This window comes from Gymnogyps californianus, chromosome 17 (genome assembly GCF_018139145.2).
Source record: "Gymnogyps californianus isolate 813 chromosome 17, ASM1813914v2, whole genome shotgun sequence".
Classification (NCBI taxonomy): domain Eukaryota; kingdom Metazoa; phylum Chordata; class Aves; order Accipitriformes; family Cathartidae; genus Gymnogyps; species Gymnogyps californianus.
Window position 1 is genome coordinate 13,709,879 of NC_059487.1, and position 13,822 is coordinate 13,723,700.

General features: G+C 39.3%; 1 protein-coding gene across 1 annotated transcript; it reads left to right on the top strand.

Moving 5' to 3' along the window:
- Positions 1–2,659: 2,659 nt before the first annotated feature.
- On the top strand, positions 2,660–8,749 carry MTG2 (mitochondrial ribosome associated GTPase 2). Its single transcript, XM_050907601.1, has 6 exons — positions 2,660–2,899; positions 4,630–4,777; positions 5,406–5,521; positions 6,157–6,375; positions 7,728–7,866; positions 8,264–8,749. The coding sequence occupies exons 1-6, from the start codon at positions 2,660–2,662 to the stop codon at positions 8,656–8,658; spliced, it is 1,257 nt and encodes a 418-aa protein (XP_050763558.1). The 3' UTR covers positions 8,659–8,749.
- The last annotated feature ends 5,073 nt before the right edge of the window (positions 8,750–13,822 follow it).

The window sequence follows — 13,822 nt, forward strand, 5'->3', positions numbered from 1 at the left end:
GTAGGTTATTGATCTTTTTTTAACTGAATGCATTGAAGATTACCTGCCAGCCTCTGAAATCCATGACTCTTAACTTTACTTCTTAAGAATAAGGGGATGGATGCATTCCTTATGTGAAGACAGTTGTATGCTATATGATAAAAATAAAATTACCTGCAACTTCTGTAATACCTACCTACCCAAGTCTTATAATTCAGTAATCTGCGTAAGTCCACATTTCTGTTGTAAAAGGTACAGAAAGAGGATCAAAACCTATATTCAAGGAAATGTTAATCACTAGAGGCACCTCTTCTATATCCATGTAAACTACGGTATTTCTATCATGAAAAGAAAAATAGAAGGGAGCTCTGACATCTGCAGTGTTAGCCTACTAGACGTCAATATTGCTTCATATTTTGCTTAGCTGAGAAAAACATCTGGCAAAACTCCAGTCTTAAATATGCTACTCCAAATTTTATAACTCGCGTATACATTTTCATGCCAAATTTCGCAAGCAGGTAGCTGGCATCCTTCTTTATTTCTGATTCTTCCATTGCCCTTGCTCAGATTTTCCAGCAAGCATTATAACCATAAATATTGTCAAATCTTTCGGTCGACTGTTCTTACAGCTCATCATCACTTTTATTTTTCTCTTGTAGCTTGACAGAAATAGTTCAGAAGTAAAAGAAAAAAAATCCATCTTTATTGCAGATAAGCAACTAAATTCAGCTGTAATTGTGAAACAATATTATGCATATAGAGAGGGGAACTATTAATGGGGTCAGCCAGTGAGAGAATACCTATAGAGGGAAAATTTAGAAATAAAAACTAGTGGTATGTAAAAGCCAGTATGAACAATGTAAGTCACTTCTAGTCAGTTTTATATGTTCTTATAAAGTGTTGAAAAAAAGCACTTATAAAGTGCTTATATAAGTGCTGAACGAAATACCATGTCCAAACTTCTCTGAGGCAAAAGGCTAGGATGACTATACTCTATGAGCATTTTTTAATACAAGATTAATTGCAAATTTACAATATAGAGTAAGTACACCCTCTGTAGGATTTTTTCCTTTTCTTTGTCTGAACTGGTGGGGATTTTGAGTTCTAGTACTTCATATTTTGAAAAACCAAGACCACAAGGAAAATAAAAGATCTCTCAATTCATTACTTTTTTTTCCTGTAGAGGAAAGTCTTTAACTGGACAGCTGAAGAGTTTACTATTAAATGTTGTCCGAGCACTGCCCTTGCTACATTAATTTTAATTACTGATAAAATAGAAGACATTTTTTTAGTCAGTCCTCATTTCTCTCATCTTTCCTGCTGGTGTTTTCATACAAATAAGTACTCTAAAATAGCAAGGAACAGAAAGGAAGTAAGGTTGTTTTCTTTACAATACATTAATACTACAGGTAGCCAGAAGAATGCAATATTGCTCTTTGCCAGCTTGGAAATACGCCTTTTATGTGGTTTTTGAAAGTGCTGAAATACTTTTGAGAGAATATGAACAACACTTAAAATGAAACAGCAACATTACATCAATCTGAAATGTCTTACATTAAGAACTTCTTGAATGTTGTGTATATAATGTATTTGAAAGAGCACTTTGGAAATAGTTTGTACATTTATTTCCTAATTTATACATGATTTTTGGTGTTAATATTTCTAATTGTTAATAACAAAATGTTTATTTAATGTGTTGTCCATTTTTATGTATTAATGTGGAAACAAAGTGATGCCAGCATTTTGACTTCTTCCATTAATTGTATCATTTTCTGTTTTGTAATACAGAATGCTTGAAAATTGTTCAGGTTAAATATTATCTGAAAACAAAGTTGGTGGTACTTTTCTTATGACACAGACTTTTGAATGGAAACAACAGACAAAGGGAGATTCCCTTGAGTTGCACCTTCTCCCCTACTTCTCTGATACACTTCATAATTGTATGACGAAAGCTTGTCCCAGCTTTCAAGTTAGTTGATACGCAAAGATCAAACGCTCTGTGTGTGTGCAGAGTGGATGTACGTAATTAACAGCTCACCTTACACATAGCGTGGAGTAGGGGACCTGTGGCACGCTGACTGATGGTGCAGGAGGACTCCTCAAGGGGTAGGGACTCAAGGGACCGAGACACCCGCAAGTCAGTCAGCAAGCCCCACGGGCACGAACTGCACACGCGTTACTTCAGCTGCCGCGGCCCGCTCCGGGCTCACCGCGGGGACAGCGACTTCTAGCGCCGTGAAGACCGAAGCGAGCAGGACACTCGGCGCGCCCCCGAGGGGAAGGGATCCCAAAACCGGGCCTCTCAGGCTTCTCGCCGCCTTGCCGTACCGCTCTTTCACGGACTAACTTAACCCGCACGGGAGCGAGCTGTGTCCGGGAGATTCTAGACTAGGACATAACGAGTACCACAGGGCCCGTGTGCATACCCCGGTGCCCAGACTCGACGCTCTCCCTGGAGCGGCCGCTGTGAGGCACGGCGGGCCGTCTGCCGCCGTCTGAGGGGAAACCGGGAGCTCAGGGGAGGCAGGAGAGAAACTGCCAGCGGCCGCGGAACGGACCTTCCCGCGCTTTCCCCACAGGGGCGCAGCTGCGCGTGCGCGCGGCGGGGAGCGGCCGGGGGCGGGAGCGGGGCGGGCCGCGGCTGCGCTCCGGCAGGGCTGTCCCGGCGGCTGCCAGCGCCATGGTGCCGCGGTGCTGGGCCGTGCTGGGTGGCCGGGCTGTCCCGGCGGCTGCCAGTGTCGTGCTGTCGCGGTGCTGGGCCGTGCTGGGCGGCCAGCCCCCGTGGAGGCCGGTCTCCCTCCTCCTCAGCCCGGTGCCGCTGCCGGCGGGGGGCCGGCAGCTGCCTTTCTCCACAACCTGCGCGCGGTGCTCAAAGAACAGGCGGCTGAGGCAAAAAAGAGTCATTTCGGAGAGGAAACTGGTAAGTCCTGAAGTAAATCAGCTGATAGTGTGCAGTGCAGTTACCTTGCTAGGCGGTCACCTCGCAGGCACGCGTCAGAAAACAGAGCTTACCTGCTCCTTGCCGTTCTCTCTTCACGGTGATCAAATCTATGCTTTTGATGGGAGGACATATTTTTCTAAAATCTGATAAACTTTCTGAAAAGTGAGGAAATAAGTCTGCCGTGTGACATTATCGGTGTTCAGAGGGGTTGTAGTAGCGGTAAGTGTTGCTTTAGCCGCAGCAGCTGTTGGACTGAAAGCATGCATAGGTCGAGAAAGCAAAAAGTCTTGCATAGCTTTAAAGCTAAAATACTGTTTTGTTTCTCACTGTTTTTATAGTCTTGCATAGTAGTCAGCTGCCAAACAGACAGCATTTTATGTCAGAGAAACTGCAGGGTCCTAGGACTTTTTCTTAGTATTCTTTTTCTAATTACGCATCTGTGGAAAATCTTATTTTCTAATGATCAATAAATCACTTGCCATTTAAAGCAATAGTTTCCTGTCTTGCCGTGTGGTGGTGCCAAATACTTTTCTAAAAGAGGCTTTTTAAGAAGTCACTGGTCATAGTCTAATTATCAAAAGTTAGGGTTTTTTTTCAGTTGCTAATCTTGATCATAATTAGTATCATAATACTAATAAGGCCTTTTCTCCCTCGCATACAGTTTGGGTTATTTAATTAAAGTGACCCTTATTGCTCATTCTCATTATGAAGTCCCTTAGTAATTGGCAGAATTTGAATGTTACTACAATCAAGGTCATGCTTTCTCTTTTCATCCCGATATGTAAACAATTTCACCTGCCTATATGAATGTACTTCTGTAATATTTTCCCTTGGGGATTTCAGCCCACTTTCTGGAGATAGGTAGATGTCATCAAACCTATTTTGCTGACAGAAAAGCTGAAACATAGTGCAGCATAATTGGTTTGCCTGAAGTCAAATATTAAGTTAATGTCAGAAATAGAGCCAAGATCTGGAATTCTTTTTACGCTATATTTTTTTTAGGTCCTGAGCAACTGATTGTAGCATATATTAAGATTTCTTCTGCTTATTATGTTTGCAAATACTTTCTATTCTTTGTCTTTAATACTTTTCTTAATTGTTAGAAGATTGAAGTTTGCTTTAATTTCATCACCTGGTATAGAAAGTGTGAATCAGTATGAGAATATCCCTCCCACACATGCGCTATGTCTTTTCTGCAAATTTCAGTTCAATTTAAAGAAGTAAAAAGTTTATGTATACAATTTTTTTTTTTAAATTTTTGTTTTCATGAGTAGCAACACAGTTACTGAGTGATTTTGGCTTATAGTGTGGTAGCTCTCTTGAGCTACCTGTCAGCATTATGTAACTGTATTGAAAGGATACTTTTCCTGTTATTAGTTCCCTTAACGTGAATTTTTCACTTTTGGTATCTGAGCTGCTGCATTAGGTTATATCAACATAGCCTCTGGCATGTACTTTTAGGGGGGTTCTTAAAAAATACTTGAAAAATGAGATCTATTTTTCTCTAATATTATACTTAGTATGCTGTATTTAGTTGATTTGTGAATGGCAGCAGAGTTCTGATTTTTTTTTTTTTACTGTTGAATGGAACTCATCATGACTAAAAATAGCAGGTCTGCATATTACTAAGTTTTACAGAACAATCGACTTTTTGGAAGATGACTCTGGTAAACTGTACTTAAAGGGTACAAAACGCATCCTTGTTACAGACACGCTATTTCGTGGATCACCGGAAGGTGCGTGTGGTTGGAGGACAAGGAGGAGGAGGGGGTCATTCTTTTTATAGTGAACCCAGAAAAATATTTGGAGGTCCTGATGGTGGAAATGGAGGTGATGGGGGTCATGTCATTTTGAAAGGTAAAACTCACTAAATCTGTTTTGTTTAATGTTGTCTTATCGCTTAACATCCCACCCCCCCAGCAAAAACAACCCTACATGTATGGTAGGAAATGGTAGATGTAAATGTCAAAAATATTAAAATGGTTATTTCTGTATAAGATGTCTTTGCTTTTTAAGCTTTGTCCTGAGCTGTGGTAACAGGGACATAAATGACACTGACAGCCTTAGAAAGCATTTTGAAAATCAAAGTATTTGCAGACATTTTAGTGACTGGTGCCTGACTATGTTATGATAAGGCTGGGGTCTGATCAAAATTTAAGGTGGATAAAGCTGCTTCTGCTGCCACCCTACTGCAAAATCTGCTAATCTAGCAAATGAATTTTCTAGAGTATTTTGTAGTGGTTGATTTTGGAATGACCAGTTAATAAAGTGCATGGTTAATAAACCTAAGCAGATAAGTAAAGGCAGTTAAACTTCATCATAACTTACATTAATATTATTCTTCCCTGATATGTTATTGTTGGGACAGTAAATAGGATATGCATTCATGCAATATGCAAAAAGGGAAAGAACAGTCAAGAGGTGGCTCTCCTGTGCCTCTTCTACTAAAACAATGTGTTTAAAATATGTGTATTTTGCTTTACAGCTGACCAGCAAATGAAATCGCTTTCTTCAGTCCTCCCCTTCTATCAGGGTTTTCATGGAGAGAGAGGAGGAAGGAAAAACTGTTATGGAGCTAACGGTGCATATGTGTATGTTAAAGTAAGTAAAATTAAGGTTGCATGCTAGTGTGTTAGCTTTGTATTAACATTGCTGATTTTCAAGCTGGATGACCTTATTGTGAGAAAATCTCATGTGTGTTTTTTTAGGGAGCCTTGTGTGCTGTCTCTGTTGAGACAGGCAGATCAAGCTGCTTTAAATTGTTTGTAAAAATTAGACTTCTTTGAAAGGTACATCTGGCCAAAACAAATATGGTTCTGAATTGCTTTACTTCTAGGGGTCATGTGCCTAGAGTGATCACAACACAGAACTTCTTAAATAGGAGCAGACCTTTTTCTTTCATACTTTTTTTTTTCTTCAACATGCCTGTTTTGGTGCACACCTACAATATGTTTCTTAGCTCACTACTGTGCTGAGGCTTCTTTGCATAAAAGGAGAGAAAGAGGGTTATAGTACTGTTAACATTTTAATGAAGTGTAAATGTCTGACAGTGCTGTTTGGGTCCAGAAAGTGAGCCTCATGAAGTACACTTCTCTTTTTTTTGGATTCCCCAGCTTGAGAATGTGGAGGAATGATTTTCAACAAATCGGAAATCAGCTAGTAAAAGATCTGCTGAAGACAGCTCTGCTGCAGACTTTGAGCTTCAGTGTAATGCTTGCATCTCTCTTCACTTTAAGGTCCCTGTAGGTACATTGGTTAAGGAGGATGGGAAGGTTGTGGCTGACCTCACTCAACATGGTGAAGAGTATGTTGCAGCTTATGGAGGAGCTGGAGGGAAAGGTAATCGCTTTTTTCTTTCCAATGAAAACCGAGCTCCAACATTATTTACTCCAGGAGAGCCAGGTCAGGAGAGGGTCCTCCATTTGGAACTCAAGACAACAGCTCATGCAGGATTGGTGAGTGTCGCTGTGGTTCTTCAACTTCCGTATCATTGTAGGATGACACTTGACTGACTGAAGAAATAATGTTTGATAACATTTTTGTTAGCCTTTTGGCTTGCTTGTTTAGAGATGCAACTCGATGCTGTCTTGCTGGTACTTGGTAGAAGGGTGTCCAAAGTGATCTGCAGAGCTGTCACTCTCTTGCTACTTGACGTCATCCTACTTTTGCTAAAATCAACACTATATATAGAAAAGCAATGTGCAAGATTAATCAGTGATTAACAGACCCACTGATGTACAGCAGGCTTTGTCTGCCAATTCTGCAGATGAACTGTACAGTATGGAGAGTTCTTCTAAATTAGTTTCTGTTTTCTTGGTTTGTAAAAAAAGAAAATTGATAAAGTTCAAATCATCTTCTATTTCACCCCTTATTTCTCTTTTTACAGATATTAAACATTTGACTTTGTTAGTTCCAAGTTTAGCATCCTCTGAAATGAAAATACTATTTAGACATGAATGCTAAGTCAATTTAGGGCTTAAGCTGTTTTCATTTTTAAGTATGGAAATATTTTAACACCAGCTGGTAAAGCTGTTAAAATTATGCTTTGCTGCAAAGAATTCTTGCTGTAGTTCAACAACTGCAGAATAACTGTCTGGTCTAGCAGAATTTTGCAAATTTATTTAGAGACTAAGAAAAGAGTTGGCATTGGTGGATCAGTACACTTAATTCTCTGACCAGCTGGACACTCTGGTCCACTTCTCACATTTTTGGCACTAATTTGGAAATCTCAGATGAATCTGTACTGTACTTCCTCTAACAAGAATTCAGAGTGTCTGACATCAGCAAATAGGAGAATTTAGGATTTGATCTACTTTAATCTGGGATTTATTGACCACCTGTGTAGCTATTGTATGTCAACTGTAGGATATCCCAGAGTAACTTCATTTCTGGGATAGGTTTGTTTAAATTCTTGCCTTCTCCCCAGAAGGCCAAGTTTCAATTTAATTCTTTGATGTTGAGACTATGAAAATCCCAAACTTGTAGGCGTTCTGGTTACTTACAGGCCAAACTATGTTACTGAATCAGGGACAAAGCCAATTCTGAATTCTTTTGGAAAATAAGGGCACTTAAGGCGGCACCCTTCTATGTTTGATCTATTTAATGTTTATGAGAAAATAAACATATAAATAAAACAGGGTTTAGGAGAAACAAAAAAGGGAAACCAGGATGCTTTTCAGAACTAAGTATGCAAAATTAATGTTGTTGTATTCATGCTGGAAGAACTTTGCCACATCTGCAAAAGCTTACAGCTTTTTTTATCGGGATTAACCCAGAACTGTGGCTTTAATGAGTGTTTGTATTCCAGGTGGGCTTTCCCAATGCTGGCAAATCATCGCTTTTGAGAGCAATCTCCAGTGCAAAGCCAGCAGTGGCTGCCTACCCATTCACAACCCTAAATCCCCATGTTGGCGTTGTCCACTACCAAGACTATGAACAAGTAGCAGGTAAGAATTGTAGTATATTTTGTGTACCTTGATAGCAATTTGTGTCACCTGGGTTATTCTTTGAAATGCTGCAGAATTAAGTTTAGCAGTTCTGTAGAATTCTTGCTAGTTCTAAAGAACTTCAAACAAAACGATACTGAAAGCCCATTTCATGTTCACTTATATGTGCCCTTAATGTCAAACTAGCAATCTGTATTCTGCCTCCACTGGAATAATCTAAACCTAGGGGTTTTAAAAGATAATAGCAGCTAAACTTAACATGAGGTATGCTTTAATATTGATGCATTGAGATGTAATTCTAAAAGTACTTTCACTGGCCAGTAAAAGACTGGGTTTGGTTTTTGGGGTTTTTTTTGTTGGGTATGTTGGATTCACTGTGGAATTTCTGTCATTCTAGTTGCTGACATTCCTGGCCTAATAAAAGGTGCTCATCAAAACAGGGGCCTCGGGATGGCCTTCCTAAGGCATATTGAACGCTGCCGCTTTCTCTTGTATGTGGTGGATCTCTCTGTATCTCAGCCATGGATTCAGCTGCAAGACTTAAAATATGAACTGGAACAATATAAAAAAGGATTGTCTGAGAGGCCTTGCGTTGTCATCGGGAATAAGATTGACCTTGCTCAGTCCAGGATCAATCTGCCACTCCTTAAAGAACAGATAGATGACCGGGTCATCGCGTTGTCTGCGTTGACAGGAGACAACCTAGAGGAACTGTTGTTGCATTTGAGAGAACTGTATGACACTTATGTGAAGACAGAACAATCACGAGGGCAAAGCCCAGTCAAGTGGTAGGAACCAGAACTACTGTGAACTGTACTGGAAGGAGGAAAAAAAAATGTGATTTGATTAGATTGCATCTGTGTGGCTTTGGTTTTTTTATGTTTTGTCCTTTTTTTTTTTTTTTTTTTTTTTTTTTTTTTTAATGCAAGGGGCACAGCATGTGGATTTGTTCTGGCCGCTGCATTGGAAAGGTTGGTTTGTTTGTTTGCTCACCTTTGAGGTGTCTCAGGTGTTTTACAACAAAATCCAAAAATTGTAATCAAGATGGGCATTGAATTGGAAACCTGGATTTGTTTGGCGTTAGATAGTAAATTATGGAATGAAGAGAATGCTATCTAGTAGCAATGACTGAAATTCAGGATCTGCAGGAGATGCTGACTTGCTTTCTGAATTGGAGTGAAGTGACTTCTCAATTTTCACTAATCAAAAATTCTAAAATAAAAATAAGGTGGTCCCATGTTTATGTGTTTTTATATCATAACCACTTTCAGGCATCTTCTCTTAAAATTTTCTCCTGTTTTGTTGTTTGTTTGTTTTTCTCAGAGGAGGCACAGCTGCTCAGTATTTTTAGGGAGGAGGAGCATGAAACAGCTGCAATTAATGATTGAAATTATTTCCTCATTAGTATAAATAATTAACTGTCTTTAAATGCTGGCAGCAGCTAAGTAGCTGTGTAAACTAGCCAGGGAACAGTCATATGAGACTCATGTTTGAGTTCTCCAGTTTCCTTGAGGAATCTCAAGCAATGTTCTGAGAAATCCTAGGCTTAGGTATTCCAAATAAAAGAAAAATAATTCCCCCCCCCTTTTTTTTTTACTATGTCATTTTGTGGACAGTGTTCTTAAATTTTGTTCTCTAGGAATTCAGAAATCTTCATTTAGAACAGTGGGTCTTTGCCCTCTCTCCTCATGCTGAAAGAAGAGCTGCTTCTGTATACTCTGGTTATATTCTGTGTAAAAGATTATTATCTTGGTAGAGAAAAGTCAAAATTTATCAAAGCATTATATTAAGCTTTTTCATAAGAGACCCTAACAGACTTGTGGAATGCTGAGACACAAATACTTAAGTAGTCAAGAGAAACAATTGTTCTTAAGCCTTTACTTATGTTTCTTGATTTTTAAAGATGATTAACTTTGCCTTCCAAACCAGCAGTCTGGAGTTACAGACCTTGCACATACATTGTCGCATCAATGAAGTACAAAGGAAACTCATTAGCACCATCGTAAAATAGAAAGATGTGATGTTTGTAAACTTGGCTTTGTTTTTTCAGGAAATACAATAGTTAAGTTTTAAGGACAGTTTGGTGCGTTATAAAACATGCACCTATCACTTGTCTTTGGTTAAGCTTTGTTAGCTTACAAATAAGGATTTCATTATGTTTAAACTAAAATTAGCTATTTTCTACTGTATCAGCAGTAGTGGGAATTACTTGGTGGGTTTAAAAAAAAAAAAATCAGCTGTAGCCTCTAACTACTTCTTCCTATACACTACAGTGAAGGTGATAATTCTCTCTGCTTCTATGACTTTGCACATTTTGTTTGATTTCATCTCTCATACTGTAATGATTCTGAATGGTGCATCCTTAAAAGACTGGCTTTCTCGGATTCCATGAACGATGGACTTGTTTCCCTGACTGCCTATGGGCAGTCTTGTTCAATCTCTAAATTAAAGCTCAACTCGCAGCCTCCTGCGGTATCAGTGTTGGGATCAGCTCTGTGATTACGATTTAGAGCTAACTTCGCATGTATAAGAAAGAAGGTGCATACTCAAGAGCAGCACGTTTTTATTCTGAAAAAGTGCAAGGTCGACTCGAATGCCTGAATTATTAAATAAAAATGTGGGCAAAACAGGTAATTACCTCTCCTAAATTCACATTCTGAGTATTTGTATCCGTGATCACGTGTGGAAAGTAATCTATGCATTATAAGCAGTGATATTGGTGTAAATATGATAAGGAAATAATGAAAGCAAGTATTAAATCCCAAAGTCACTCTCATGTTTTGTTTTATACTTGTTTCATCCCTGGATTTACCAAACTGAATTAGGTAGAAGTTAATATTCAGTTCTGTCCTTCTGTTTGGTTTTCTGCAGCATTTTGAGGCTTCACTGTTGTTTTTCCTTTTATTGCTACATGTTTTTCAGCCGCATTTAACAAAACCAGGAGAAGATTGCCTGAACACAAAAGCTGGTGCAGCTTCTTTGCAGAACATTTGATACCTACAAATACTTTGTGCCCTCTCTGACTGTATTTTAGTATTTGGCAGTCTTTGAGAATGAGAGAGGCTGTTTTAAAAGCCTCTGTACTTACAGGAGCTTTCACCCTTACTTCCTAGTGCTCATGTAACCTCAGCTCTTAGAGTGGAGAGTATTTTGTGTACTGATGTGCAAAAAGCACAGCAGGTTGCTAGATAGCTTAACAGAATGTGCTATTGATCATATAATTGGTTTCTTTGTTCTTAACATTTCAGCCACCTGTTCTGAGGTGACAGTACCAAGTTCCTAACCACATGCTTATAGGGTTCAAAGAGGCTTTACAGGAGCACATACTCCTTCATCTGTCGATGAAAAGTGCCAAATAGGTCCAGCTTTAGTGTTGGAACAACTGGTTGTAGGAGCTTGAACTTATTGTAGTCGATATACAGCTATACCAAATGAAGTAACCTCATGCTAGAGGTCCCTGTGTTAACGCCGAACAAAAGGAGTGGCTGTGCGCTGCTCAGCACGACACAGAGTTAATAGCTTGGGTCGCATTTCTCTGTAGTGGTCCTTCAGTATTAGCATGAAGATCTCTTGCATCCCATTCTAATTATGAGGTACAGAACTAAGGAGTAACCTCTGGTTCTGCTGAAAATAAGGTATTTACAAAGGAAACTTGTTTTACCTCTAGGAACAGAGAAGAAAAAATAATCAGGTTAAGAGAGAACGATGAATTGTTTCAGAGAAGAATGATGTGCTATAGGACTTCTTCCCACTTTTTTTTTGGCCAGGGTTGGGGTGGGCGGGCTTGCTTTGCTTTAGGTTTTGGAAGGGTTTTGGTGGCTTTCTTCTGCATGACTTTCCTTAACTAGCTTTTGTTTTCCTGTGCTGAAACCTTTGATGTCGTCCTTGCTTTTCAAGTTGACAAGAGGAAAGAGATGGGGAATTTTATTTCTCATTCTGACAATAAGCCTTGTTTTAATGTGATTTGAAGTCCAGTCTATTTTAGATTTCCGAGAGAAGCTTGAGCCATAATTTTGTTTAGCACTTTACAGTTCTAGTACTCATCTTTTTAATACATTTTTTAGTACATAATTACAACAGTATTTTAGTGCTAATTGTGGTTTTTTTATATTTATTTGCAATCCTCTCCCCCTTCGTAAGTTCTTGGAAAGTGTAGGTGGTATCAATTGAACAGAAAAAGTGAAATGTTAACGTAAAAACAAGCATTAAAAAGGACCACGCTTTTTAAACATATGGATATTGAGGACTCATTGCAGTACATTAAATAAAACATTGAATCAGTGTGTTTAAGCATGGTTTATTTTGCAATCTGCTTTACTTACATGGTTTTGTAAAGCACTTTTCTTGGTATTACATAATATTTTTTTAAGGTGAATCAGAATGTGTTTGCCATGAATTGAACTGACAGCAATAAAAATGAGACCCTTGCTGAACTTGTGCTCGGTGGTTCTGCTCTGCTGCAGCACCATGCTGGGAGGAGAACAAGGCCTGCCACCACCCTGCTTCCAGTGCTGGGGAGGCCAGGCAGATAGCCCTGCTCGGGGTCGCAGCACGGGGCAGGAGACGATGTAGGGCATGACACCAGATGCTATGTAATGTCTGTATTCATCCTGATAATGTGTATGCTTAGGGTTGTGATATTGAAGTAGCGGTAGGTCACCAGTTGCTCGAATGCGATGAAAGGTGAAGGCTGCCAGAAGTGTCAGATCTCACTCGGTTTCTTTTTCCATTGCAAGGGAAATTTCTTTCGCTATTGTATGTGTATTTATTAAGCCTCTTCACAGTGATTTTTATTTTTAAGTAAATTTGTGGTAAGTGAATAGGTACCCTGACTTGAACATGTTTAAAGACTCGTAACCTGTTGTTTTTAAATACGGATTCAAATTACAGAATTACAGGAATGGCTATGAACCACAGATGCTAGTGCTGATAGAACGGGACCTTGCCGTAGTTTGCACGTTTGTACAAGCTACTGGATACGGAGCACCAATCTAACTTCTTAGCTGTCTTGTCTTCCACAGGATATTGCTAACTGGGCTTGCTGGCCGACACCTGTAATGTAAGGTTAATGTTGGGACCAGAGGTTAGGTGTGTTGCAGGCGCACAACTTAATGAGTTATTCATTGAATGGTAGATGGAACATAAATAGGGAGCAGACAGGCTACTGGAATGCTAATGTGTTGTTTGAACTGTTAACTCTGCAATGGAAATTAAAAGACAATATATGCTTTGGCTTAATCTTTCTACAAATATCGTTGTTGTGTAAAAATGGATTTTTTAATAGTAGCAAGATTACCTTTACTTTGGGAGCTCTTGTTTTTGAGGACACCGTAGCCCATAATCTGGAGATTGTTGTCTTGCATACAAGTCATGAGAGATGGGGCTTTTTGGGAGAGGTAGTACGTTGTACAGTGTGTTTAGGGAGAATAGGGAAGTTTGGAGCTCAGCATCTCTTCAACAGGTCTACCGCCCTGTCGTTCCTGTGAAGTTCTATTTTGGTTTTGGACCACTTCCATTAATAATGAAGTTCATCACTGTTGTGAAAATGGCTTTGATATAAATTAAAACTTCATCCAGATATTGCTAAACTTCATCCCAATATTGATGTGTGCCTGGCCTTTAAAGAACAGCTTTGTTTTCTTCTGTTTGTCTTCCATACTGCAGCTTCCAATGCTGTTCCCCATTAACAAGTTTCCCCATCTTGTTAAATACGGATTAATTGTGCCTGCACTACAGAGGTCTGGAAAGACTGAAGTTAGTAATATTTGGAGGGAAGGTTATATATGTGTGCCAATAATGATAAGGGATGATTTTGCAACTCTTGATAATAGAACAAAGCTACCTTCAGGCTGCACTCTCGGTTTTTCTCTGTGCAATTCTGAAACTTACTATGTGGTATGTGCCCATTTTTCTGAGACATAAAACATAGCTGGTAGGACAAAGGCAGGGAGATTTT